Source organism: Pinus tabuliformis, chromosome 2_1 (genome assembly GCF_031772625.1).
Source record: "Pinus tabuliformis cultivar Carrire ecotype Pingquan chromosome 2_1, CPIR1, whole genome shotgun sequence".
NCBI classification, from domain to species: domain Eukaryota; kingdom Viridiplantae; phylum Streptophyta; class Pinopsida; order Pinales; family Pinaceae; genus Pinus; species Pinus tabuliformis.
The window spans coordinates 376,996,976-377,024,015 of record NC_142299.1 but is presented as its reverse complement, the minus strand read 5'-3'; the positions used below and the strand labels follow the sequence as shown (position 1 = coordinate 377,024,015).

At 38.3% G+C, this 27,040-nt stretch overlaps 1 protein-coding gene across 1 annotated transcript in view; it reads left to right on the top strand.

The window, feature by feature from the left end:
• The window catches only part of LOC149200428 (L-arabinokinase-like), a 481,920-nt gene that overhangs the window by 150,643 nt on the left and 304,237 nt on the right, over window positions 1-27,040 (top strand). Inside the window, exons 10-14 of the mRNA XM_089399573.1 lie at window positions 24,228-24,281; window positions 24,429-24,531; window positions 24,655-24,764; window positions 24,923-25,042; window positions 25,500-25,556. Of these exons, the coding sequence (XP_089255699.1) occupies window positions 24,228-24,281; window positions 24,429-24,531; window positions 24,655-24,764; window positions 24,923-25,042; window positions 25,500-25,556 (444 nt within the window). The remainder of the gene's footprint in view (window positions 1-24,227; window positions 24,282-24,428; window positions 24,532-24,654; window positions 24,765-24,922; window positions 25,043-25,499; window positions 25,557-27,040) is intronic.

The window sequence follows — 27,040 nt, the reverse complement described above, 5'->3', positions numbered from 1 at the left end:
CTCGCACATGATGATATTGTTTCATTTATGACCACAATGAATGTTGGTGTAATTTGATAATCAGTCATAATAATGTAAATTCTTGTCTGTCGCTTAGTTGTACCATGATGGGTCATTATTCTTCTTCAGATAAGTGTTGTCACTTTTGAGTCAAGTTGTATTGCTAGAGGCATGAGGATGTGTAGCGTGCCCATTCTCCCCAACCATCTTTTACCCATTGTTATTTTCTCATCATTTCCCATGCACATTCATTATATTCCCACTCATGGTTGAGTTATCATATGCCATATATCAAGGTCCATAGAAAAAAAGTCCCATGTATGAATGATTATCTAAATTAGTGTTCCATGAGGGCGTGCCGGCCAAGGTATGGGGTGTTGAGAAACCAAAGGCAAGTAGATAATGATGATTTCTCTTAACTTGATAATTACTTGTGAATGTTTGTTGGCTTCTTATTATATTATTTCTCTTCATCAAGCAATTATCAAAAACATAAATATCTCAAAGAGAAAAAGAACACCAGAAATTAGGGTCGAAGCCAGGGCAAAACCCGTCAAGGGAAAAATCCCAAAACTTATAGAAGAGGATGAAAGTGAGATATCCAAGACCCAAGACCAAGACTGCCACAAAGACCCAAGTCAGCCCTCCTTCAAATCTCCAAAGTGAAAGTCAACAAAAGTCAACACTGGTCAAACCTTGCGAAATTTGGTCAAATTACAGAATTTCGAATCTGCATTTTGGACTTGTAATCTCACAAAGCTTCCCTAGAACCTTCACACGTGTGAACAAAAAGAAGCCAAAACACCCAAATTTCTCTCTCCTTTGACTTTTCTTCTCTCTCCTTTGAGTTCGCTATTTTTTTTCTTGTATTTGGCATAGAAATTGATATGTTGAGTGAGTAAGTGAATGAGGTTGAAGTGTCTTGTATTTATAGCTGTCCAAGAGGTCGAATAACTGCCTCTTTTAGGCTAACTTGTATAGGGAGGGCCAACTTGGTCTGGTGGATGACAATTTGACTTTTGACTCAAATAAAATATATTTTTTTTCTTAGCAAAAGTCCAAATGGGACTTTGACTCAATTACATTTTTTTGACTCATAATTTATTTTCTTTTGACTCAATAAACCCTATAAGCATGAAGAACATAGTTTGATGAGAAATAAATTAATAATGATGAATATAATAAGTATATTAATGATACATTTGTAGTACATTGTGAAGACCAACACTAGTTACATTTTCAATGTGGGGCACACCCTCTATGTTTTCTCAGTGTGGGAAAACATTTCCCCAAATGGGGGTATCTAGGTGCCTTTCCCCACAGAAGGGGGATACCTAGGCACCCCCCCCCCCCTTCCATGATTTTTTTGTCCAATGATCCTTTAAGATAGAACAAAGATAGGGGATAGAGCTTTGAGGACTTTGTGACCTTGTTAATTAATGGTAACCTAAGTAATATATGGTCATATTAAGTTCTCAATATAATAGTTACGATTAATTGTTCTAGGATGTTTGAAAGTCTTTCCAACCTCATTGGACTTTGTATGGAGAAAGTGGAATTTCATATCCTATTCAAAATTCAACAAACAACAGTTTGGAGGATTTTAGGAGTTGTGGGTTTAATTCATTTCCATTGGATTGCAAAATGACGAATTTGCATGGGATGAATTGTTATTGTTGGGATTTCATTGTTATGAATATAATTTTTTAAGGGTGGTTCACGGAGACAGGTGGCTGCTACATCCACGGAAAATCTAGGCAGATCAACCCAAAGGGATCTACCTGTCGACCAAACAAGCAGGGCCTAACCCCAAGGGCGTTGAGGAGATTTGACCTTGTGACCTCCCAACTGGAGAGATACTTAACAACGAGAACTCGACCAACTGAGCTAACCCTTGGGGCTTGTTATAAATATAAATATAATATAAAGAAATAATAATCATAATAATATTTAGTTAAATAATAATCAGTTAATGAAAAGGCATGTCTCTAAGGACATGACCATTCATGAAGGGGCACTTTCCTAGGTATATAGGCGAGCCCTCATTTGTAATGATCTCATATGAATTATCTTATAGATTATTCAATATATATATTCTTATCCTCAATGGATGTCTTTATTTTGCAACTATTTTGGATTACTTAACCAATAGATGATCTACTAGTTATATTCTATCAGTTTGTCATAGATCTATTTTTACTTTTCCAATTTCACTACATATGGAATGAGAGAATCCTTGATTGATTCTATAAGGATTCTTTGAGCCCTTATTTCCCCCTTCATGTATTTTGCTAGAGCTTGAGCTTCTTTTGGTGGTTTAACAATTAAACCCTTAACATGATCAATGACTTCATTTTCTATGAGGATCAAATTTGTCCTCTTTTTCCATGCAAGATAGTTTGTTGACCCAACTAATTTGTTGCTTTCCTTGCAAAATGAAGTCATTTTGATAGCAGATTCAGACATAAATATAGAGATACTTACTTGTCAAGTGAAGATGCTTCCTGATGGTGATATCTTCAACTTGATGCCTTTCTTGATAATGTGGATGATAGAAGATGTCTTCCTTCAAAAGTGATCCTTCAAAGAGAGGGAGATCACCTTGATTCTTTGATGATGATGATAACACCTCTTCTTGCTTCCCTTGGATGTAGAGACTTCAAGATGCTTCAATGTGTAGTCCTTCTTTGAGTGGAGGTAGGGTCCTTGAGATCTTCTTTGTGTGAGCTTCTTAAGAATGCTTCAAGTGTAGAACCTTTCTTTGGATGAGCTAGGGTTTTGAGGTCTTCTTCTCTTTGAGATGTGATGATCCTTGAAATATGATGAATGGTCCTCCTTGATGATCCTTAGATTGTTTTGGTCCTTAAGTATCCCTTCTTGATGGTTTGATGTCCTCTTTGATACCTTGACCTTTCTTGATACTCCTTTTGATGGTCCTTCTTCAAGCTGCCTTTCCTTGATGTAGTCACCTTAGCTCTGATACCATGTTGAGAAATCAAGGGCAACTAGATTAGGTGATTTCTCTTACTTTGGTAATTGCTTGTGATGTGTTTTAACTTAACTTAATTAGCTTCTTCTTTTCTTGATTATATTTGGTGTTCTTTTCACCAAACAACTACTAAACCGTAAAGAATAATAAGACAAGAGGACACAATATGTAGGTGATCAGCCAAGGCCATAACCTCTCCACTTGAGAGGAAAAAGCCACAAGAATTCTTCTCTTCTTATAGAACTTCAATTGACAAATTCCAAGACCTATGACCCTTGACCAAGACCCTCCAAGACCAAGTCAAATCTTTCCTTCTTGATGAGCTTTCCTTCCAACAATTCCTCAACAACTTTTGCAATTTCGACCTCCAACAAATTCTTCTACAACTTCGACCCCTAGCAGAATCTTCTACAACTTTGACCCCCCAGCAAAATCTTCTGCAACTTCGACCTCTAGTAGATTCTTTTGCAAAAACCCTAGCCTTGGCACATGTGGAGATTATGATAGTTTCTTCCTCCTTTCCTCTTCGCTTGAGTTGATTCTCTCTCCTAGAGAACTCGACTTGCAAGGTGTACTTCTTGATGCCCTAACTCGACTTCTGCAACTCAGCCTTTACTGCTGCAATAGGTGCCTTAATTCCTTCACATGTGTGGAGAGTAATAGCCCAAAACAAATCTAGAAATCTCGCTTTTCTTTCCTTCTCTTCGTCCTTCCTTTCTTCGCACTTCTTTCTCTTTCTTGATCGAACTTGTGAGAAGTGAGTGAGTGTCCTAAGTGAGGTCAAAGTCTCCCTTATATATAGGTTTCCCACTAGGTCAAATTGCTCCTTTTAGGCCGACTTGTCCACTTGAGAAGGCCAACTTGATCTTTGCATCATGACGAGGTCTTGGAGGGTCTTTTGACTTTATTTTGACTCAAATAAATTCCTTTTACAATATGTAACATGCCCAAGAAGGGTCTTTCATACATGACAATGACTCTCTTGACTTGTAGACTCAATGACAAGCCCTAGAAGCTCTCAATGGGAACTTGACCTATAAAATAAATTTCCTTGAGCATGAAACCCATGCCTCAAGAATAACAATAATAAATTTAATTTTCCCATTACATAAAATACATAAAATCATGAATGCATATGTCATTATGAAGATTGAACCTAGTTACATATTTCAACAACTTAACCATTGCACATGTTAGAAAATCAGAAAGGCAGAAATATTTTCTTATGTTGATAACTGCTTGTGATTTCTTTGAATTCTTATTATCTTATTTTATTTTTCTTATTATCAAGCAACTACCAAAACATAAGTGCATCAAGAAAAAACAATGGCGACACAAGATGTAGGCTCTTAGCTAGGGCAAAACCCCTCTTCTAGGGGAAAGCCCAAAATTCTCCTCTTCCTTTAGAACCAAATCAATTGAGACAACCAAGACCCTTGACCAAAACAAAGACCTCCTCCAATCCACCAAGTCCGCCTCCCAAGATAGTCCTTCCAATCTTCTTCTAATCAACAATAGTGAACCCTCTTCAATACTGAATCAACCATAGATTTCGGCCCTACTGCATTAGAATTTCGACCTTACTATAGACTTGCAATTTCGGCCCCTCCTGCTGTTGAAGAATCTAGGGCTAATGTAGTTAATGAGATTCTTCTTGCATGATAACTATTTGTGAGGTATTTTAACTTTACTTATTAGCATAATCTTCACTTGTTATTATTATTAGAGTGTGTCTTTTTATTTCATCAAATAGCTACCAAAACAAAGAGACAAGAACACACGATGTTGGCTTTTTGCCAGGGCCAAAACCTCTCCCTCTTGGAGAGGAAAACCCACACAAAATTCTTCTTATAGAGATTCCAATTGACGAATACCAAGACCATGACCCTTGACCTACTAGGCCACTCCAAGACCAAGACACCAATCCTCTTCTTGCTGTTGAGATCATCATCGTCATTACTGCTTCACCGAGATCATCATTCATGCTTCCTTCATTGAGATATTCATGAGAGCATGACTGTTGCACCATATCTCCATCTGTACTTAGTTCATTACTGCTACATCCATAGATATACCTTCACCGAGATCATAGCCTGCACTCTCACTGAGATCATCATCCTGTCTTCATCTGGATCTTCATCATGACCTTGACCTTAATTACATGGTTGCCATTGTGTCTAGTTATGCCAAGAGTATATCACTGTTGGATCATAATTAAGCCGAGACAGTGATCTGAGACATGAATACAGAGATAGAGGTATGCCGAGAGTATGTCATTAAGAGATCTTCAAATATATCGAGACCATGACTGTGTTTTCTCCTTCTGGAGTACCCATCCAAAATATACAAAGATGTTGGTCTATACCTATCTGAAATACAGAGATGCTAGTCTGTACCCATCCGAAATTACAGTCCTGTACCCATCTGAAATTACAGTCCCACTTGTCCGAGATCCTGTACTTACTGTGTCATCCGAGATCCTGTAACAGACCTCCGAAAACCTCAGACAAGTCCGAGTTCTATGTCTTTGTTTTGCGCAGACCTTGACGGGGTATATATAGTGGTTAGTCTCCCAAAAATAAGCCGACATGTCATAGTGAACCATTGTGACTTTATTTTTGGGTCGACTTGTCATCTATATATGCTTTGAGGCCGACATGACTGTCTTCTTCATCGTTTAGCTTGCAAACTTCTTCTTGTGCTTGTCTTGGAGGGTTATTTAGACTTTTCATTACACATGACATTGACTCTTTGACATCCTAAGGCTCTCAATGGGAGCCACTAAATAAATAAACCTCTTGCTCATGAAACCCATGCAACAAGGAATAATAAATTCATTTTACAAAAATCATAATTACAATGTCATGAAGACCGAACCTAGTTACACTTTCTTCAACACTTGCAACTCAAAATTTTGCACGTGTGAACCAAAAATAAGAGAAAATGGTCTTCTATACTTCGCTAGGGTTCCTCATTTCCTCGCTAGGGTTTTCTTCTTCTTCTTTCTTGCATTCGCACTTCCTTCAATCGCAAATCAAACTCTTGATTATTGGATGTCGTAATAGGTCGAATTGCACTTCTATATATAGTCTTTCTGTGTGGTCAAATTCTCTTTATGAGGCCGAGTTGAATAAAGGGAAGTTCGACATGGTGGAGGAGCCATAATTGACCAAAATTACATAAAAATAATTTTTCTTCTTTGATACAAAAAGCCCAATGATGGTATATTACATGATGACAAGGGCTATGACACATTACACAACCCTAGAAGCACTCAATGGGTGCTTTGAGCTAGAAACATAATGAAATGAGAATGAAACCCATGCTTGTAAATAATTTTTCTTTGACAATAACTTTTCTTTGACAATAATTCTTCTTTTTCTTTTCTTTTGCAAAATGCATTATATCATGAGCTAAACAACAATTATGAAGACCGATACTAGTTACATTTTCAAGACTCCCTCTTAACTAGGGAGGTATTCATAATTGTTCAATCGGTACAAGGTTGACCTTACTTTGAAATGTTCAAGGAAGAGTACAACAACACACAATGCTAGATACCAAATTGCTAAGATATCATATCAAAGATCCAAGTGTCAAAACACTATTTCAAAGATCCAATTGTCATCATCAAGACGCAAATTCAAGGATCCAGGTGTCATTTCCAAGACACTAATTCAAGTATCTAAGACACTAACAGGGACTAAGGTGTCATCGAGGCAACGTGCCACTATAGGTACCATCAGGTTGGTATCAATCCAACATGATATAGATACCATCTAGGCCTCCATGCCAAGACACCAACTGTCACAAGGATCTAGGTATCATCAAGGTCAAACACTAAAACGAAGCTCCATAAGACCAAGATACCCTCCCACACCGGGATCTAGACATCATCAAGGCCAAACTATAACTGAGATCTCAACACTAACCAGGCCAAGATGTCCTCCCAAGTACCATCATACGGGCAATTTATGGTACTCATCTCTCCCTCTCAACCAAATCAGAGATATCCACCAATCCAAGCATGCTTCATCAAATATTCAAACTTCTCAGGGAGACATCAACACATCAACTACTTGTTCATTCATCTGAACATACGGTAGCCTCATGACCTGAATCACTTCCAATATATTGGTTCTTATTATCAATATGCTAACACAATCTCTGGGGTCCTCAACTATTTTGATGTTGCTTAGTTCATCATAATATCCAAACAAATCTCGACAAAAGCTTCTTTTTCCAATCTTCTCAAGCAACACCAAACTCAGCCTCAACACTTCTCAAAACAACCAAGTCTTCCTCATGAATAACCATCAGTAGTGCTTCAACCATTCTCCGATTCTTTTCCTTATCGACATTTTCCAAGATCATGTTCTTTCTCTTAACTATGGTGGATTTACACTTTTGTTTCATTCAAGCTCCTTCTCAACTTAGGGAGATCAATAACTTTATTCTTCCAGCTACACAAGCTCTTTCTTTTGTATCATCATATCATTGGAGAACTTCAACCTTCCAAAACTTCATTCCTTCATATGGCAACAAGGTCATCATTTACTCATTAATGTAAACTTCAAAGTCATCAAGGTTCTTGCAACTCCCTCTTTCCATCATGCTCATCATCATCATAAGGTCATCATCAAGTATGAGGTAGGCATACCTCTTTACAACTTCTTGCAAACTATGTGCCTGCAAAACAAGTACAGCCGGACACACAAATATATATGTACAAGAGCATGAAATTAACTTTATCAATAACATGTTATAACAATGAGAGCATCTAGGGTTATCAAAACTTCAAACAAGAAAATAAACCTTAGATTTTCAAAAACTAAACCTTGTTAGGGTTTCAATTGTACGAAAGCATTTACACCTAGGGTTACACTTTTATGCCCTAGACTCTTACAACAACCTTTGCTAGGGTTTTGTCACAAACCTTAGATATTATTATCAAAACTTAGATATCCAACAATTAAATCATGTTAGGGTTTCAACCATAACGAAAACATCTAGGGTTTCTCTTTTAAATCCTAGAATCTTATTTTGGCTTTTACTAGGGTTTTCATCATAAATCCTAGATAATATTATTAAACCCTAAAAAATAGGGTTTTCGTATGTCCTAGATATCAACAAACCCTAAAAATCAAAAGGCTAGGGTTTCACCAAATAGCAAAAGATAGTTATTACAAGGGTTGATTTAATCTAAACACCCTAACAAAAGAATCTTTACGATTCTATAGCAAAACCATAGACATGAGAGTTATTAATATAAAGTATGTTTTAAAGAAAAAAATATCAAATCTTCTTTTATGATAAGGACTTGCTACAAATCTTATGATTTTAAACATACCTTGAGTTGCTCTCTTTACAAACCTTGAAGGGATTTCTTTGTAACAAAGCTTCTCAAGTCTTCCTTTTGGAGGCTCCCTCTGAATCTAATCACAATCCTTTCTTCTTTAGAATATACTTGCAATCCTTTTTCCAAAGAAAACACAAGGAAAGGATTATAATCAAGCATAAAAAATAAAGCTAAATATGTATAGAGGGAATCAACAAAATAATGAAAGAAATAAGGAATACTTATCTTTTGTGAAAAGGTGGAAGCTCCCTCTTGATCTTGCATCAATCTAGCTTTGTGAGGGATTTCTTCAACTTATCAAAACAACTCAAGAACTTTTTAACAAAACATATTAGATCTATAAACCCTAGAAATCAAAAAGAAAGATTGATCCTAGAGTCAAACATAAGAGAAACTTTACAAGACCTAAAAACAATAACCTATACTATAAGCAAAGGATATACAAGGGATAATATCCCTAAAGACTTAATAGAATAAGTCTTTGACTTCAGAGTCCTTAGTTTTGGTCTTCTTTGGTGGAGCTTCATCAACTGCAATTGTAGCTTGATCTCTTTCTCTCTTCTTATTCTTAGGATTATCAGGACATTGATTCTTATAATGTCCCATCTTGTGACAATGATAACATTCTATTTTAGAAAGGTCAATCTTCCCTTGACTTTGTTTTGAACCTTTGAATTTCTTCTTTCCTCCTTTCTTCTTGAAGTGGGCAGAATAGCCATTTGAGGTATTTTCTTCATCTTCTTGCTTACCTCCTATCAAGGAAAGACGAGCTTCTTCTTGAGTACAGGCAGACCACATTTCTTCAAAGGAGGGAGAATTTTTCCAACTACTAATTCCAACTGCAAAGGCATTCCAATACTTTGGTAGTCCTAGAAGGGCAACAAGCACAAGTTCGTTAGTAGGGATTATTTCATCCATTGCTTGTAGTTCATCTCTTATTTGAACAATTCTTACAAAGTAAGAGGACACTATATCATTTTTGGTCATTTTGACAGTTCAAATTTCATCCTTTAGACTTGCCACTTGTCCAATATTCTTGATTGTAAGTAACTTGGAGAGGGCATCATACATTTTCTTTGAAGTATCTAGCGTGGATATGTAAGGAAGAAAGTTGTCTTTAACTCCATCCACGATTAGGCTTATGGCTATAATGTCATTTTCTTTGTACTTCTCCTTTCCATCATTATCTATAGGTCCTTTGACTTTTCCTTGTACTAATTCCAATACTTTATTCCTTGCAAGGATGAGGTCCATCCTTGTCTTCCATGCTCTAAAGTTAGAGGCTCCTTGAAGTTGTTCTGAGATTTCATTGATGATTCTATAGGTATACTTGCCAATGTCAAACTTGATGAAATATAGGTATTTTTGTAGCCTTCAATAGGTTTTCTTCTTCAAACCAACTTATAGGGAACCAAAACTTCTATATTACCTTTCAAGACTTCCTTCCTTATTGTAGATGAAATCCTTGATTAAGATGATGAGAGCTATTGATCTTTAAGCTGCCCTTTTTCTTCTTTTACTTCACCTTAGCTTTTATACCATGCTGGAAAATTAGAAAGGCAAAATATTTTATTATCTTGATAATTACTTGTGACGTCTTTGAATTCTTATTATCTTTTATGTTTTCTTTTATTTTCCTTATCATCAAGCAACTACCAAGACATTAAGTGCATGAAGATCAAAACAACGAGGACATAGGATGTAGGCTCTCAGCCAGGGAAAAACCCCTCTCCTAGGGAAAAAACCAAAATTCTCCTCTTCCTTTAGAACCAAATCAAATGAGACAACCAATACCCTTGACCAAAACAAAGACCTCCAATCTACCAAGTCAGCGTCCCAAGATAGTCCTTCCAATCAGCTTCTAATCAACAATAGTCAACCTTCTTCAATATTTCATCAACCATAAATTTTGGCCCTACTGCATCAAAATTTTGGCCTTATTGCAAACCTGCAATTTCGGCCCCTCTTGCAACTCAAAATTTCGCATGTGTGAATCAGAAATAAGAGAAAATGGCCTTCTATACTTTGCTAGGTTTTTTTTTCAAGTCTTCCTTTCCTTCGCACTTCCTTCAATTGTAGATCGAACTCTTGATTATTGGATGCCACAATAGGTCGAATTGCACTTCTATATATAGTCTTTCTGTGTGGTCAAATTCCCTTTATGAGGCCGACTTGAATAGAGGGCAGGTCGACTTGGTGGAGGAGCCATAATTGACCAAATTACATAAAAATAATTTTTCTTCTTTGATACAAAAAGCCCAATGAGGGTCTATTACATGATGACAAGGACTATGACACATGACACAACCCTAGAAGCACTCAATGGGTGCTTTAACCTAGAAACATAATCAAATGAGCATGAAACCCATGCTTATAAAATTTTTTTCTTTGACAAAACTCTTCTTTTTATATTCTTTTGACAAATACATTATATCACAAACTAAACAACAATTATGAAGACCGATACTAGTTACATTTTCGAAAGCACAAAGCTAGTCTGATCCGGCCTTTGGCCATCAACCCTTCGTCAACTTTGTTGTCATACTAATTGAAGAGTTTCACTACTAGATTTTGGAGCTTCTCCATTTTCAGGTTTCATTATCAGGCCTTTGGCCATTAGAAAAAAATAGCAAAAAAAAAATTCAAAATGTAAAATAAAAAGAAAAAAGAAGAATATATATATAATTCAATAAATAAAAAAAGAAGAAAAGAAAAAAAGAAAAGAAAAGAAAACATCACTGCAACACCCTGACAACAGTCGCTACATCCCCAATCTGCTACAGGATGCACAGAGCCGCCAAAGTGCACAACTGTCTAGCATCTGATAGCATGCAAGTGTCTGCATTTGAGTGCAGCTGTCCCTTCGGTGCTCATTGCTGCCAAGCCGCCTGTACCTTGGCTCACTACCAGCAGGCCGCTTGTTGACCATTGGAGTGGCACCTGAAGATTTTTTGAAGACTCCATGCCCAATGATGTACCAAAGGCTGCTTGTACCATTAGAGATCATCATATCACTGGAGTTTTCCAACTCTTCTTCTTCTTCACATCTTTTTGTATTGTACTCAGATTCCACAAGCCCTACGGGGATGACGCATAGTGATGATAGTATGATGAGTTTGAGTCATGTAACATGCTTAGGTAACTTGGGACCTTGTGTGGAAATTTCTAAGTTTGACACATTAGAAATCCCTGCTGCATTATCTGGTTTATTATCTCCTACTTGTTCTTTCAATTAACAAGTTATTTATCAATATAAATACCGAAATAAACACAAATGCAACCTTCACACATATACAGATGAATAATTGAAATAAACTGAGACAACACAAGGGACACCGTTATTTTTGGACAATCGTCCCTGGAAAAACCCAATGCAGGAAATCAGTGCAACATATATGAGGGTTTTATTATTATGCAGTTTTTTTGAATACAACTAGGGTGCCAGAAATGGCTCATCCTTAAGAGATTTTCCTTGGCATAAGTACCTTTCTTCGGAGACAGATATTCCGGCCAATCAGCGATCAGATGAATAGCCTCACTGTGACTTTGACTGCTCCCTTAGCTGGACAGCGAAAGCTGCTCCAAGCTACCCTAAGGAATTGTGTCACCCTCTACGGCTCTGCGTCAGCTAACTAACTCAGTCTGCCCCACGAAAATTCCCCAACGCAGACTCTTTAACCCAGCGTCAGCTCTGCAGCCCTCTGCGCTACTTGCGTCAGCCTCTTGTCCCTCTGCGTCAGCCTCTTGGCCCTTTGTGTCACATGCGCTGGCCTCCTTAGCCTCTGCGTTAGTCTTGGCTGCCTCTGCATTAGCTTCTTGGCCCTCTGCGTCACCCGCAGTAGCCTCCTTAGCTTCTGTGTCAGTGCTGGCTACTTCTGCGTCAGTCCTGGCTACTTCTGCGTCAGCCTTCCAAGGCTCCGCACTATCTCTACAACACTCTCTCTGCCTCTCTGCTATGTATTCTCGGCCTTCTGCCGAACTGCCCCTCGCTGCAATAGATCACTAACTCGATTTCTCAGCAAACCTACCCCAGAAAATCGAATTCTTGATCAACTTGGTGTGTCTCCAATTGATCTTCAAGCCTTCTCTTATACTTTTCCTGTTGACGATTCAACGACCAAGATTAAGTCCCTAATCAATGACTAATATTAGATTTGGCTTGATCCCCGTTATTTAGAACTTTCTCACCCATATTATAGTAATACACATTAATATTTTAATTTTCTTAAGTTTAGACTTAGGGTCTAATTAAAAATATTAATTATTTTAATATCTCACCATCTGAGTGGAATTTCTCCAAACGATTTCTGGGTCTTGAAGATCTCATGTGCCTTAGCCTCTCCACCAATTTTCATGGCTAGAACACATTTGATGCTATCAAAAATCAACACCTTGTCATCGAGTGAGTCTACTCTGGGAGGTTTTTTTCACTTGGTTAATTATTATTTTCCTTTAAGAATTTAATAATTAATTGGGTTTTTTCCTACAAGCATACCCCCAAAGCCGGAGTATGGCTTGAAGGCGAGGCCTTGGGTGAGTCTTATTGTCTAGAGTCATTGTATATTACCATACTAGATCACTTGTAAAATTTCGTGGAATTTGGTTAGGTCTAGGGGTCATTTTATTTTATTTTTTAAATTTCTCACAAGGTGGAAATTTGAATAAAATCTGATTGTAATATGTAATAAGTGATGTCTAGAGAAGTTGTATGGGGTATGTGTGCTCAAAATTACACCTCTCACCCTCAACTTTCTACTATGACACACTTTGAGGGGTAAAAAATAAGTTCTAGACCCTCAAAACCCACTTTTCCTAAGTTTTGTGGAAAATGTAGCAGTAAATTAGTCCAACAATTAAATAAATGTAGAAATCTAAATATCCAAACATGCTCAAATGATGTGGGAAATGAGGTGAAAGTTAATCTAAAGGTCAAAGTTAAGAAGCCACAAATTAAGCAAATCGACTTTTTTGTGGAGAAGACGAGTTCCAGTGACAAGATCTACGATTTGAGGAAGTTAACTTGAGCTTCAAAGAGATATCATGACTTGACTTGAGATTGGATTAAATTTCACTTGAGTGAGGTGGAGAGTGGTCTCCTACCACTCCACTTCACTCTCCCACATGTCGTCTTAGCTAACTAGAAGTCCTTCATCAAGGATTGTGCGGATCTCTAAGCAAGAAATCAAGTTGCCACTTGGGAAATTCGAATTTGCATGAAGGAGCATTGGGATGGTCACCCATTGGTCTTGGGATTGTCACCATTTGCCTTGGGATTGGCTTCCAGGCTTCTATATAAGTGAGCATTGGTCTCTCACTGTGTAATCTTTGGTTTTACTAGCTATTGTGTTTGCGGAAGCATTGTTATTTTGTACATTTTTCAATAATTGCAATAAAAAGACTTTGGGGGTCCATTCATGGGTTGTTTTTCCTTTGGTGCATGGTGCATTGTGAGCTATTGGTATAATCTCTTCTATTTGTGCTTTGAGTTATCTCATTTTTCATATACTCTTGTAGGCTTGCTAGTGCAATGCTATCTTGTATTAGCATTTGATTTTGGAAGTAGGCTCTAGGATTCTGGTATAGTGCTACAAGAGCATCCCACATCTCTTTGGATGTATTCTTGGCCACTATGTGTGAGACTACATGATCTTGAACTCCATTAAGAATCAACGCTTTGCCTTGGTCATCTCCTTATTGTAGTTTTCTAACTATTGTGGGTTTGTCAGTACAAGTACAACTCTCTCTGCATATGTCCTCAGACCAGGATCATTTAGCCGGAAAGACATTCTGGCTTTTCAGATACAATAATTTGAGGCTCCATCTAGCTTATCTTGATCTCAAAGTCTTGTTGAGTCCGTTTTCTGCAAATCTCACAACTAGGAAATGAGCAAGAATCTCCTCTTCTCTTGCTCGATTGCTAGCACTTCTACTCGTACTCCCTCCTGGATTGCGTAGAGCTGCCTGCTGCTCCTGCAACTGGAAATCACGAATTTTGTCCATGAACTGGATCTAGAAACCATTTGAGAAATTCCTACGATGTGTGCCTTTTCTCTTCCTGCATAACATTGATCTTGCTCTGCGAATCTATTGTAAAATCAACTGCGCCCATATCAAGAATCTTCTTTGCAAAAATGTTGATTTACTCACCTACTACGTGCTGGAATTACTCCTAGGCAATTCTATTTTTCTTGCAACCTACCACTGGAAAATTGAACCCTTTGCCCAACAACTCGAACTTCCTGGCTAGTTCTACGCAAATATGGAAATTGATTTGCTAGAATCCCTCTGAATTTGCATGAATTCTTCCTTTTGTCTCAAACCTTCTGATTTGATCAACTTTGCTCTGATACCATGTGAAATTTTCCTTAAATTGCAGCAACTGGAAATTTATTCTTCTAACTGAGTTATTATTAAGTAGTTTATTAGCTATGACAAACAACAAATAGATCACACTGCAATTCTTCACAAATAAATATAAAAAACACTGTAGAAAATAAGCATGAACTGACATAAAATAGATGCACACATAAATATTTGACACAATTATTTTTGGACAATTGTCCTCAAAAAAACCCAACATGGGAAAACCAATGCGGCAAATGAGGGTTTTATTATTATGCAACAGTGAAATTTTGAGTACAATCTATGGATGCCCAATTGACTATCCAATCAACAAATATTTGATAAGAAATGATTAGAGAGAAAATTCTCTCTCCACAAGCAATCCCGGCCTCTGGCTCCCTCTAAAAACTAGTTGTCCAACCCTTGCGCACACCATTTTGCACTGCCTCTACACAAACCCTCACATGTGTGGCTCAGATCAGCCATAGATCAAGCCGTCTTGCCTGTCTTTATTGCTAGAAATGACTCTCCGGACCTTTGGAAGACTTTCCTGGCCTTTATAAGCTGAATCGACTTCCCTCTCTGCTAAATCGAATTGCTCACTGAAGCTATTGCACAACCCCTATGCAACTTCACTGTGGAATACCTCTGTCACTTGCTGCTGCCTATCCGCAACTGGAATCTCCTCTGAAATCACTGTCTCTGCCCCTCACTGATTCTGCTTCCCCTCTGGTTCGAACTCTTCTTCTCGTATCAGCTGCTGCTACTAGATATCTTGATTTCTGCCAAGGAACTCGACCTCAAGTGTGTTTTTCTCCAACCCCATCGACCACCTCTTATAATGTCTCATTGGTTGACCAACGACCATGATTAATTCCTCATCAACGACTAAGATCATCTCTAAGTTGATCCATGCGAGTTTCTAGAGAAATGTCACCTTTCTCAATTAATTATTGCTAATTAATCACTTTTCCTAAGTTTGACTTAGGAAATATTTAATTATTGACTAATTAACTTAATTCATGTATCTCTAGGTGTTTTCTCTTGAAACTTTTCTGGGTTCTGGAGGTTTTGTGTTTCTAAGCCTCTCTGACCAAAATCGAGACTAGAACACCTATCTGATGCTACCCAACCATCAAGAACTAACATAGAAACCATATAGGTCAAACAAATAGAATTTTGGCCTCCCTGTTGCTCCTCAGAATTTCGGTCAACCGTTCGAGAATTTGGTAAAACTGCCCAGAGAAAATTTGGTCAAGTTGACAGCGGCTGTGGCCACACATTTGAGGTCAATGCTAGTCAAAATTGTGGTCAAACTCATCTGCCTAAGAACTTCTTCATTAGAAAATTCGACCTCTTTCTCACTTGTGAGAGAGATAGAATGTGTGTTGAGTTGATGATCAAATGGGAAGATCAAATGCCCTTTTTATAGTGTTTTAGGGATGTCCAAGTGGTGCGTCTTTATGGCTGGGCCGACATGATCTTTTGGGGCCTACTTGAGCATTTTGGAGGAAAATTAAATTCAAAATTTAAATGTTAAATTATTTCATTTTAATTTTTTTTGAGGGCCGACTTGAATACTGATTGAAGCTACCAAAATCAACATATTCAACCACAAAACAACTTGAGAACAACCACTAAGGTGGCAGTGGTGGCTAATCTCTTTGTTGCCCTAGACCTAGAGTGCATAGTGAGGCTTTGCACTAGGATGCTAGATTTTGTGGTAATAGGGCCTCCAAACAAGAACATGCATATAAAAAAGGCTCCAAAGAAGCCATTGTTGATTTCTATAGCATCAGATGTGCTCTAGCTTCGAGATTTTGCAGAGAGGCTAAGACACATGCATTCTCCAAGACCCAGAAATCGTTTGGGAAAATTCCACATAGAGATTGTTTAATTAAAATAATAAATCTTTTTTAATGTATTCCTAAGTCTAAACTTCGGAAATGTGATTATTTAAAGGGTATTAATTAAATTTGGTGTAAATGTTCTAGATAAAGACGAGGATCAATTCCCAATTAATCTTAGCCGTTGATTATGTTTTAATCTTGGCCGTTGGTGCTCCAATGAGAGATTATAAGAAGGAGTTTGATGGGCACTTGCAGAACACACCGAGATATTGAGATCTAGAGATTGAATTCTCAAGAGTAGTAGTGCTGAGTTGCCGGAGAGAGATTGAGTGATCTTCTTGTAGTGAGGGCCAGGGATAGTAGATCGGAGGGGATTTTTGCAGTCCTGGTGAGTGCAAGGTAGAGAAGGCATTAAAAGGTCCAGAGAGGCAGTGCAGTGCGACGCAAAGGCGACACAATGCTTCAAAGGGAGTTCGCAATTCTGCTGGGGAGTAGTCGAGATCCATTGCCATGAGTGTGGAAGGCCAGGGAGTCGATTTTCCAGTGGGTAGAAGATTAGAAGAGGGTGAGGCAGTCTCTTGAGCTGTGATGCAGTGACTGCGTGAGCCCACGCAGAGACTGCACAGAGATAGCATAGGGCAGCTCATCCAGACCCCGGATCAGTGTCGGATCCTTAGTGACACTGTGAGATATTTTCTCACTACCTCTTTGTTAGATTATTCTCTATATCGGATAGCTAGTTTGGGCATCCAATTATTTGTACTCAAATTTACTACTGCATAATAATAAAACCCTCAGCTGCTGTGCTGATTTTCCCACATTGGGTTTTTTCTGAGGATGTTTGTCCAAAAACAACAGTGTACTTGTGTGTGTGTTTATTTCTCTCTTGTCCAGTATTTTTCCGCAGTATTTTATGTTGCAAAGGCTGCAGTAGATTTTATTTCGATGTTTACTGTGTAACACTGTAAATAACTTGATTCAGAAATTAACAAGTAGGAAAAATTTAATCAGTTGTTGCAATAGGGATTCGTGTCGCTGAATTTTCACATGGTATAAGAGGACAGATTGTAAGCCGGAGAGCTCAGTAGTAGAAGAGGAGAAGGTTCCAATTTCTACGTAGGCAACAATTCAAAACCCAGAGGCAGCGCAATCCTTGGGCCAAGAGGGTCGAGTTTTGAAGAAAGGTCTATTTCTCTGAGTGAGTCGACAGAGAAATTAGATTTTCCAGATCAAAGCTTACCAGAGGTGGAAGGGAGCAACATTATTTTCCTTCTAGAGCAGATCTTCAACTAGGACGTAGTTATTTTGCAGCAATTTGCTAGTGCAAAATAGCGTCAGGGGGAAGGAAGGGCACACATTGTGGGAATTCTTTCCTCAGGGAACTTTTAGCGCAAAGGTTCGATTTTTCCTAGCAGAGAAGCAGTAGTTGCGCGTATATTTGCCCACTCGAGCACGGAGTGCGAAACCCAGTCAACAACTGTGCAGAGGAGAAGAGGAGGAATTCGACATTGTTTTTGGATGGCTACATATGGGCAGGATCCATGGAAGAGTAGCATATTAGATCCAGTTGTTGTAGATTTGTCACATGGATCAGTATTCGTGCTACGAGAGCCCAACAAAATCAGTAGTAGGAGGATCATAGTGTTAGTAGACGCAACTAGTCATTCAAATGACAGTTGCATAGCTAGTTGCATTCAGTTTCCGGAAGGCAGTTGTAGAACTAGTTGTAGTGACACATGCAGTGTGAATTGCCCAGTTATAGTATGAAGGTGCAGTTCCAGCGAGGAGATTCCCAACATAGAGCTTTGCAACCCAGTTTCCAGTACAGGAGGACTGTGTGAGTTGCCAGGAGGGAGTAGAGAGATTTCCAAGAGGGAGTCTAGTATTAGAGGGAGTAGCCCTACAGAACCTAGTACTTCAAGATCTGGGGAGATCAAACTCATTATTGCAGTAGTTGCAGTAGCACTGCAGAAGCATCAGCAGAGAAGTAACAACAATAGTATGAGTAGATCAGAATTCGCGATGATGACAACCATACCTCTAGGAGTGAGGTGGGGTGATTTGGTTTTGTAGCCCCAGAGAGTTACAGGATGCGTTGGATTCTTAAGGAGGTCCACCTCATGAATCAATACCTTGCTACAGGAGCCCACAACATGCAGTAGCAAGATGGATCAATGGCAGTAGTTGCAGTCAGGAGCCAGAGTGATAGATGCAGTAGCTAGTAGCAGGTCAGATGTTGGGCAGCGCAGTGCAGGGTTGGCAGTAGTGCCGTTGGCACAAAGCAGAGTCAGCAACAACGCAAAAGCTTCAGTGACAACACAAAGTCTAGCAGTAGCCAAGAATCAGGTGACAGATGCATCATACTAATCACAGTTGGTTCAGTATTTTGGATGCTTTTCCGTTGCAGCTGTTGCAGTTGCAACAACGACAGTTGGAGAAGGTTGCAGTGCAGATGCAGTGTTGGCAGCAGTTCAACATGGCCAACAGCAACACGGATGCAGAAATCAGAGTTGCGTAGTAGTTGATGTGCAACAGAGTCAGACATCAGCAGCGCAATAGGATATGGTGCAGAGACATAGTGATGCTTCAGTGGGTTGTAGCACTAGAGCATATTCATCGCTAAGAGGGAATGTTGATTTCTGAAGCATTAGATGTGCTCTAGCCTCGAGATTTTGCAGAGAGGCTAAGACACATGCATTCTCTAAGACCCATAAATCGTTTGGAAAAATTCCACCTAGAGATGGTTTAATTAAAATAATTAATCATTTTTAATGTATTCCTAAGTCTAAACTTAGGAAATGTGATTAATTAAAGGATATTAATTAGTTATGGTGTGAATCTTCTAGATAAAGATGAGGATCAACTCCCAGTTAATCTTAGCCCTTGATTATGTTTTAATCTTGGCCATTTGTGCTCCAATGAGAGATTATAAGAAGGAGCTTGATTGGCACTTGGAGAACACATTGAGATATTGAGATCTAGAGATCGAATTCTCAAGAGTAGCGGCGCTGACTTGTCGGATAGAGATCATGTTATCTTCTTGCAGTGAGGGGCAGGGATAGTAGACCAGAGGGGATTTTTCCAGTCCCGATGAGTGCAAGGCAGAGAAGGCATCGAGAGGTCCAGAGAGGCAACACAGTGCGACGCAGAGGCAATGCAGTGCTTCAGAGGGAGTTCACAATTTTGCTGGGGAGTAGTCGAGATCCAGTGCCAGAAGCCAAGGTGTGAGTTCGGAAGGCCAGGGAGTTGAGTTTCCAGTGGGCATAAGATCAAAAGGGTGACACAGTCCCTTGAGCTGTGACGCAGTGACTGCGTGAACCCACGCAAACACTGCGTAGAGATAGCGTAGGGCAGCTCATCTAGAGCCCAAATAAGTTTCGGATCTCTAGTGACAGTGTGAAATATTTTCTCACTACCTCTTTGTCAGATTATTCTTTGTATCGGATAGCCAGTTTGGGCATCCAATGATTTGTACTCAGATTTACTACTGCATAATAATAAAACCCTCAGCTGCTGCATCGATTTTCCCAAGTTGGGTTTTTCAGAGGACATTGGTCCAAAAATAACATGTTTATTGTGTGTGTGCATCTATTCTTCTAGTGTTTTTGTTTCTTCCGCAGTATTGTATTTGTGAAGGCTGCAGTGTATATGTTTTGATATTTGCCGTAGGAAACTGCAAGTAATTTGTTTGATTAATTTAACAAAGAGAAGAAACATTATCAATGGCTGCAGTAGGATTCGAGGTTTTCGAATTTTCACAGCCATATCAAACCTTTATAGTCTCTTGAAATGGCTTGTTTACTTCACATTCAATTTCAAATTCAAGTTTAGTTATTTTGCATAGCTAAGAAATCATTTCCTAGACTTGTTTTATTTAGATCGTTGAAACTTGTTCAAGTTCATTTATTAATCCTTATTTGTGATTTATTCCATGTTGTTGCTTCAATTTCATATCATTTACTTGAGTTATTAGTTAATTAAGCAAATTAGGAATTCCCATTTGCATATAAGAAATCTGATTTGCAAGTTAACCTATTGAGCTTAATTTCAGATCAATTGGTTAGGTTTAATTAATAATTTTAAACAATTGTTCAAATATGGAAATTACACTAAATAAGATCATAAAAACAGATTTTGTTCATATATCCATATAATTATAAAGTGTTTTATATAAGTTAGATCTAGTGGATGTATGCTTGGTTTTATAAATGCTAAAATTGACTTGTATGAAGCATAGCGTTTATGTGGCCCCTCCTGTATCAATTGCGTTTTCATACTGAAACTCTAAACACGACTGAAACATGCCTGAAACATGTTTCAATTTGCATGAAATGCATTTCACTTGTGGGAAACAGGTTTCATACAGATTGAAACATGTTTCAATGTTTGTACAACGTGTTTCCAAAAAAATTGTGCCATTTTGCCTAAATCTGGTGGAATCAAATTTTTGGTTTTAATGCCTAATTAGAGGTTAATTATGAATCAATGAGCCTTCTAGAAGTCAATAGGACTAGAAATTTTACTTTAAAAGAGGGTTTTAGTGTCAAGTGCACAAAAAATGCAAGCAATTAATGGTAATGTTAAATTCCTAGTAAAGGTTATTTTCTTGGATTTTTAACATTACCATTAATTGTTTCAGTATGTTTGAGAGTGATTCCAACCTCATCAAATTTCATATGGAGAAAGTAAAACTTTACATCCCATTTAAAATTCAGTAGACTTAACAATTTTCAAAAGTTCAAGATTTGTAGCATTGCAACGATTTCATTAGATTCTATCACCTATGAAGGTATGGTACTGACATTTAATCAAGAGCACCAAGAACTGTATGTACCTTGATGTTGATGACATTGGTTGTTAGACGCCTCTTTCATAGCCTTAGCAAAAATGTGCCCTTCACTCAAGCCAAAATCATTGATGAGGCATGTTAAGTTGTTTTCTACCATATTTTAGAGCTTGGATTAGGTAGTTTGATCAAAACTGGGTGGTGTTGATTGATGCCCCTAGACGATTGAGGTATAGGCAAAGAGTGATACTAATGATGAGGATCCCAATAGAAGGGATGATGGAAATTTCTTTGACAATTATGATTGTCATTTAAATGTTCTTGCTCATTTATTTATAATGCTTTCTTTCCAATTTTCAATATCATGTGCTATTTATAAAATAGCGCACACACATAGATATCACATTTCTTCATTACAAATTTTGGCAGGGAGGTTGTGTTTCCAGTGTGCTTCAGTTTCAAAAACATGTACCCATTTCCTTATGTCATGCATCTTAGCATAGCATTCAAGACTTCCTTAAGCGTTGAATCCTTGTACTTTCAAAGTTACATTTCCTATTGAATTTATCTCGTTGTAGTGTCATAGAGTGAATCTTTGCACCATATTGTTATCATCCATAGCGTTTACTTGCTAAGTCTTGGACTCTTGGGTTCTCAAACAATTAATTTTATAGACTTAAGTCATTTCATGATATGCTTTAAGGATACCCTCTCGGCCTTAGAGATTTGGCCAAAAGTGAAAAGGAGAACCATACTAAGGTGACATTGGCACTTCTCCTAAGGTAACCTCAAGGTTGCATCCATGGATTAGGGCTTTTTCCTCTTAGAGGCAAGTTGAAGAGGTAATATAGTGTGTTCCTAAAAAGTAGGAAACATTGAAAATGAAATACTGTTATTGAAATGCTGCACACATGAACCCTGCTATACATGTAAGCTGCCTGGAACGGGACCCTGCTAAAAATAGAATGATCTAAAAATGGGGGGTACCAAAATTTGAAGTTCGGCGAACCAGGAAGCAAGCAAGAATGGTTCCTGCTAAAATAGAAACCAACTATAAATAACATCTACAGATAGACATTACTAAAGAACCTGAATGTGAACAATGGTGACACTTGTTAAAAATAGTAACACCCATAAATAGTCATGCCTAAAAATAGACATGCTCGAGAATAGTAATGCAAACGTCATAGAGTGCTTGGAACAAGACATGTAGGTAACACTGAATGCATGTATGTGTAAAAGTCTTTGTGTTGATTTGTGGTAGCATTGGATGTGCTCTAGCCATGAAAATTGGTGGAGAGGCTAAGGCACATAAGATCTCCAAGACCCAGAAATAGTTTGGGGAAATTCCACCCAGTTGGAGAGATATTAAAATAATTAATATTTTTAATGGGGTTCCTACGTCTAAACTTAGGAAAATTAAAATATTAATGGGTATTAATATAAAACTGGGTGAGAATGTTCTAAATGACATGGATCAAGCCAAATCTAATCTTAGCCGTTGATTAGGGAATTAATCTCGGTCGTTGAATCATCAACAGGAAAAGTATAAGAGGAGGCTTGAGGGTCAGTTGGAGACACACCAAATTGATTAGTCAGTTCGATTTTCTGGAGCGGGGTTTGCTGAGAGAATCGAACTAGTGATCTGTTGCAGCGAGGGGCAGTTCGATAGAAGGCCGAGAATACATAGCAGAGAGGTAGAGATAGTGCCAGAGAGACAACGCAGAGCCTGGGAAGGTTGACGCAGAGGCTGAGGAGGCTAGCGTGGTTGACGCAGAGGGCCAGAGGGTTGACGCAGAGAGCCAAGTGGCTGACACAGAGGCAGCAGTCGCTGCGTAGAGGCTAACAGAGCTGACGCAAGGCCAAGAGGCAGCACTGGAAATTTTCCTGGGGCAGACTGGAGCTGAGAGGGTGATGCAGTCCCTGGAGAGTGATGCAGAGTAGTGGAAAAGCTTGGAGCAGCTTTCACTCTCCAGCTAGGGAGATGCCGTATTTGTTGTGGGATCGATCATCTGGCAGCTGATCAACCAAAATGTCTGTCTCCGAGAAGAGGTACTACTTCTAAGGAAATTCTCTGAAGGGTGAGCCATTTATGGCACCCTAGTTGTATTCAAGAAACTGCATAATAATAATACCTTCATATCAGCTGCACCGGTTTTCCTGCATTGGGTTTTTCCAGGGATGATTGTCCAAAAATAACGGTGTCCCTTGTGTGTTTGTCTCAGTTATTTCAGTGGCTGATTTGTATATGAGGTAAGGCTGCATTTGTGTTTTTTTCAGTGTTTATATTTATAAATAACTTGTTGATAGAATAAACAAGTAGGAGAAATTAAACCAGGTAATGCAGTAAGGATTTCTAATGTGTCAGACTTAGAAATTTCAACACTTTGTGTATCCTGCATGTCAAACAATTGCCTACATGTATCTCGAACTATACTTATGGTGGATGCATGATGATGAAACTGAAATTATTCAATAATGCCCTGCATGATAATGCCAATATGGATTTATCGTTGATGTTGATGCTTACACTAAGATTGCAGACAATCCTGGGAGCTAGCATCATCCTCTGTAGGTTTATATATGCTTGTAGGCAGGTATGTTGGCTAGTCTAATTACATTGTAATTAATCAGTTACTTATGCACCTCAAGTGATCACTATTTTGTGATCTCCTTAAGAGGTTTTTTGCAGCTCCTTATTATATGTTTTTTGTTTCACTTTTAAGAAAAACACATCATGCACATAATACGAGGGTAAATTACCTGCAAGCAGTCAGTAGATTGTGGTATCATCTTCTGAGGTTATTGATTTTTTACCTTCAATTCATATTGATATAACTATTCAGAAATCTATCTTTTCTGTAAAGCTGACTGTTACAGTTTATTAAATGTAATACACAGCAAACCAGCTGGACATTGAAGGAGGAATCTTTGCCACCTGGTTGGATATGCTTGGTATGCGTTAAAGAACATGCAAATTTGCTAATGTTTTGTAGTTGTAGGCTTTTGTTTTCATTCTGTTATAACTTATGAGATGAAGACAAAAGAAAAGTGGTAGATAGTTTAATTAATACTCTGTTTTGGGATTTTTCATCAAGGAAGGTATGTGCTGCATCTCCAAGGCAAGAGTTCCCATGCAACTTTAAAAGGCTTCCAGCAGATGTGTACACACCCGATCTAATTGGAGCTTGTGATTGCATGCTAGGTATGTTGTTATATTCTGAAGGTGTTATATATTAATATATTCATATGCTCACAGTATTTGTAGCATTCAATGTCTGTATATATGGCAAGTCTAAAAGAATGAATTTGGCTACCTTGTCCCCAGGAAAAATCGGATATGGTACTGTCAGTGAGGCATTAGCATACAAGATACCTTTTGTCTTTGTTCGCCGGGATTATTTCAATGAGGAGCCTTTTCTGAGGAACATGCTTGAGGTAAAGTGAGAATTTACTTGTTATTTCCATGCATTATCTTACGATGTCCTTGTTATCACATTTTACTGGAAACAGGAGTCTCCTTTTTACTGTTTTATGTGTCTTAATGCAAGTATACAATCTAAGTCCGATTTTGATATCCATGTTGTCTTGAACAGTACTACCAGGGTGGTGTTGAAATGATTAGACGTGATTTACTAACAGGGCGTTGGATTCCTTATCTCGAGCGTGCACTGAAATTAAATCCTTGCTATGACCTACCAATTAATGGTGGTGAGGTATGCCATTATCTAATGCTAGACATTTATCCTTGATCATTATCAGCAGCTATGCTCATGTTTTGTTGCATTGTTATATTTAGAGATTTGCCTCCTTCATTGAGCAAGATTGATGCTAGCTTTTTGGTTAGGAGTCTATTAGATATTTCACGTTTATGTCAGCATGATTGTAATTCTGATTCCATGGTTAAGAGCAGGAATAGCAATCATATATTTTTTGTGAAGATTTTATGATAGTTGAGCATTAGCATCACGGCTCTTCTTATTTGTACAAACAAGCAGGTTTCAACAGGCATCAGGCTTTGTTTCAGTTTTTAACAAAGATTCTGCTGACACTGGACTTTGCTCAATAAGTTCTGGAATGTATGCTGAGTCATTGAGTTATGGAATCAGAGAGAAAAATTGGCTATTGTAAAGAGGAAAGTTTAAAGCAATAGCTAATATTATTGTTTTACAGGTAGCTGCAACTATTTTGCAGAACACAGCTATTGGAAAAGTTTACACTTCGGAGAAGGTGATTACTCATGTCTATTAGCCTCTTCTCTCCCTTGTATTCTGTGGTGAGTGAAATACACTTTAGAGTAATGGAAATTTGTTGCAAGAGAATCAAGGTTGTGATCTACTGGATGACAAGTGAGACTTGTGATAGACAGCATAAAGTGGAGTTCCATACTTTTATAATGGTGTTATCTGTTGCACTATGTTGTCTTCTTGTTGTAAAAGGTTTATTAAGAAGTGAATATTTGTGCTGATTACAAAATACAAAATTTGTTGCCAATTTTTTGAAATAATAAGATAAATAAATTTGTCAGCCTGAACTGTAAAATCCTTTATCTGATATAGAAGTGAATATGCAGGCCAAAATAAATTAATTATGACTGCAGGAAATGGTGTATATAGCCCACCACTATGCCTGTTGGATGCCCCTAATGTGGGTTATGTCCTGTAAAGCAACGGGGCCAAACATGGTTTAGTATTGTAAATGACATTTATCTGTCCCCTTTGTTATAGCAATACCATAGGTTAGAGGAATTCATCATGGAAACATACATGGAGATTTGAACTAAGGACTCTTTAGGTGCATATTGTTGCATACTTTTCTCAATGATTATTTTTACTATCTAGTATCCATTACCCACCAAAAGTGGGTAACCTCATAGGAGAAATTTTTTCTCCCATCTTGGACAGCCAGCTAGCCAGCAGCCCTGTACATTGCTCAGTAAATGATGATATGCCACATTTCTTTGCCATTTGCACTGGTCAAGCACCTCCCACCATCTGACATTCCTCCTGAAGGAAGGTGGGTCACCACTCGGCAAGTAATCTAACCATTTTGCAGTCATGTGCTTTTACTTAATGTTATGGGAATTCTAACATGGATGAAGGGGTGATTTGGATGATTGACTGATCTTGACTTTAAACTTGTACTCTCACCTTATCGTGGGGGTTAGTCTTTGGCCTTAGTCCCGGGCGACCTCCTTTAGGCTTTGGGGCCTTAGGGTTATAGGAGGAACACTACTTGGGAAACTTGGATTGAACTGGTGTGTCGATGATCATTCCATACTTAACACTCTTCATCGTTCCATTGATTTCACATCCATTCTTCGGGTTTGCTATCATTGGTTCATTGGGATTGGCACCCTCACATCCACATCCTTGAGTCAGGGCTAGAAAATTATGCCCTGAAGGTTGATGTAGTTAAAAGAAATATAAAAACATAAGATGGCCACAATAAAAGAAATAGAAAAGTTAAAACACAAAAGATGGTTGGGACATCGATTAGCGCATGGGAAAAAACCTAGCATGAGCTCTATCCCCCTCATTAGACATCGCCCGGTTCTTGAACATTAAATGCTCCATCACATAATAAAGGAACCCTTGCATGCCCCAACCCCGATGAGCGAAAAGTTGAATCTTCATTAAGGGGTAAATCTATGTTTCAGGAAATGACCCCCAGGGTGGTGCACCTGTGCCCGAAACTACCTGAAACACGACTGA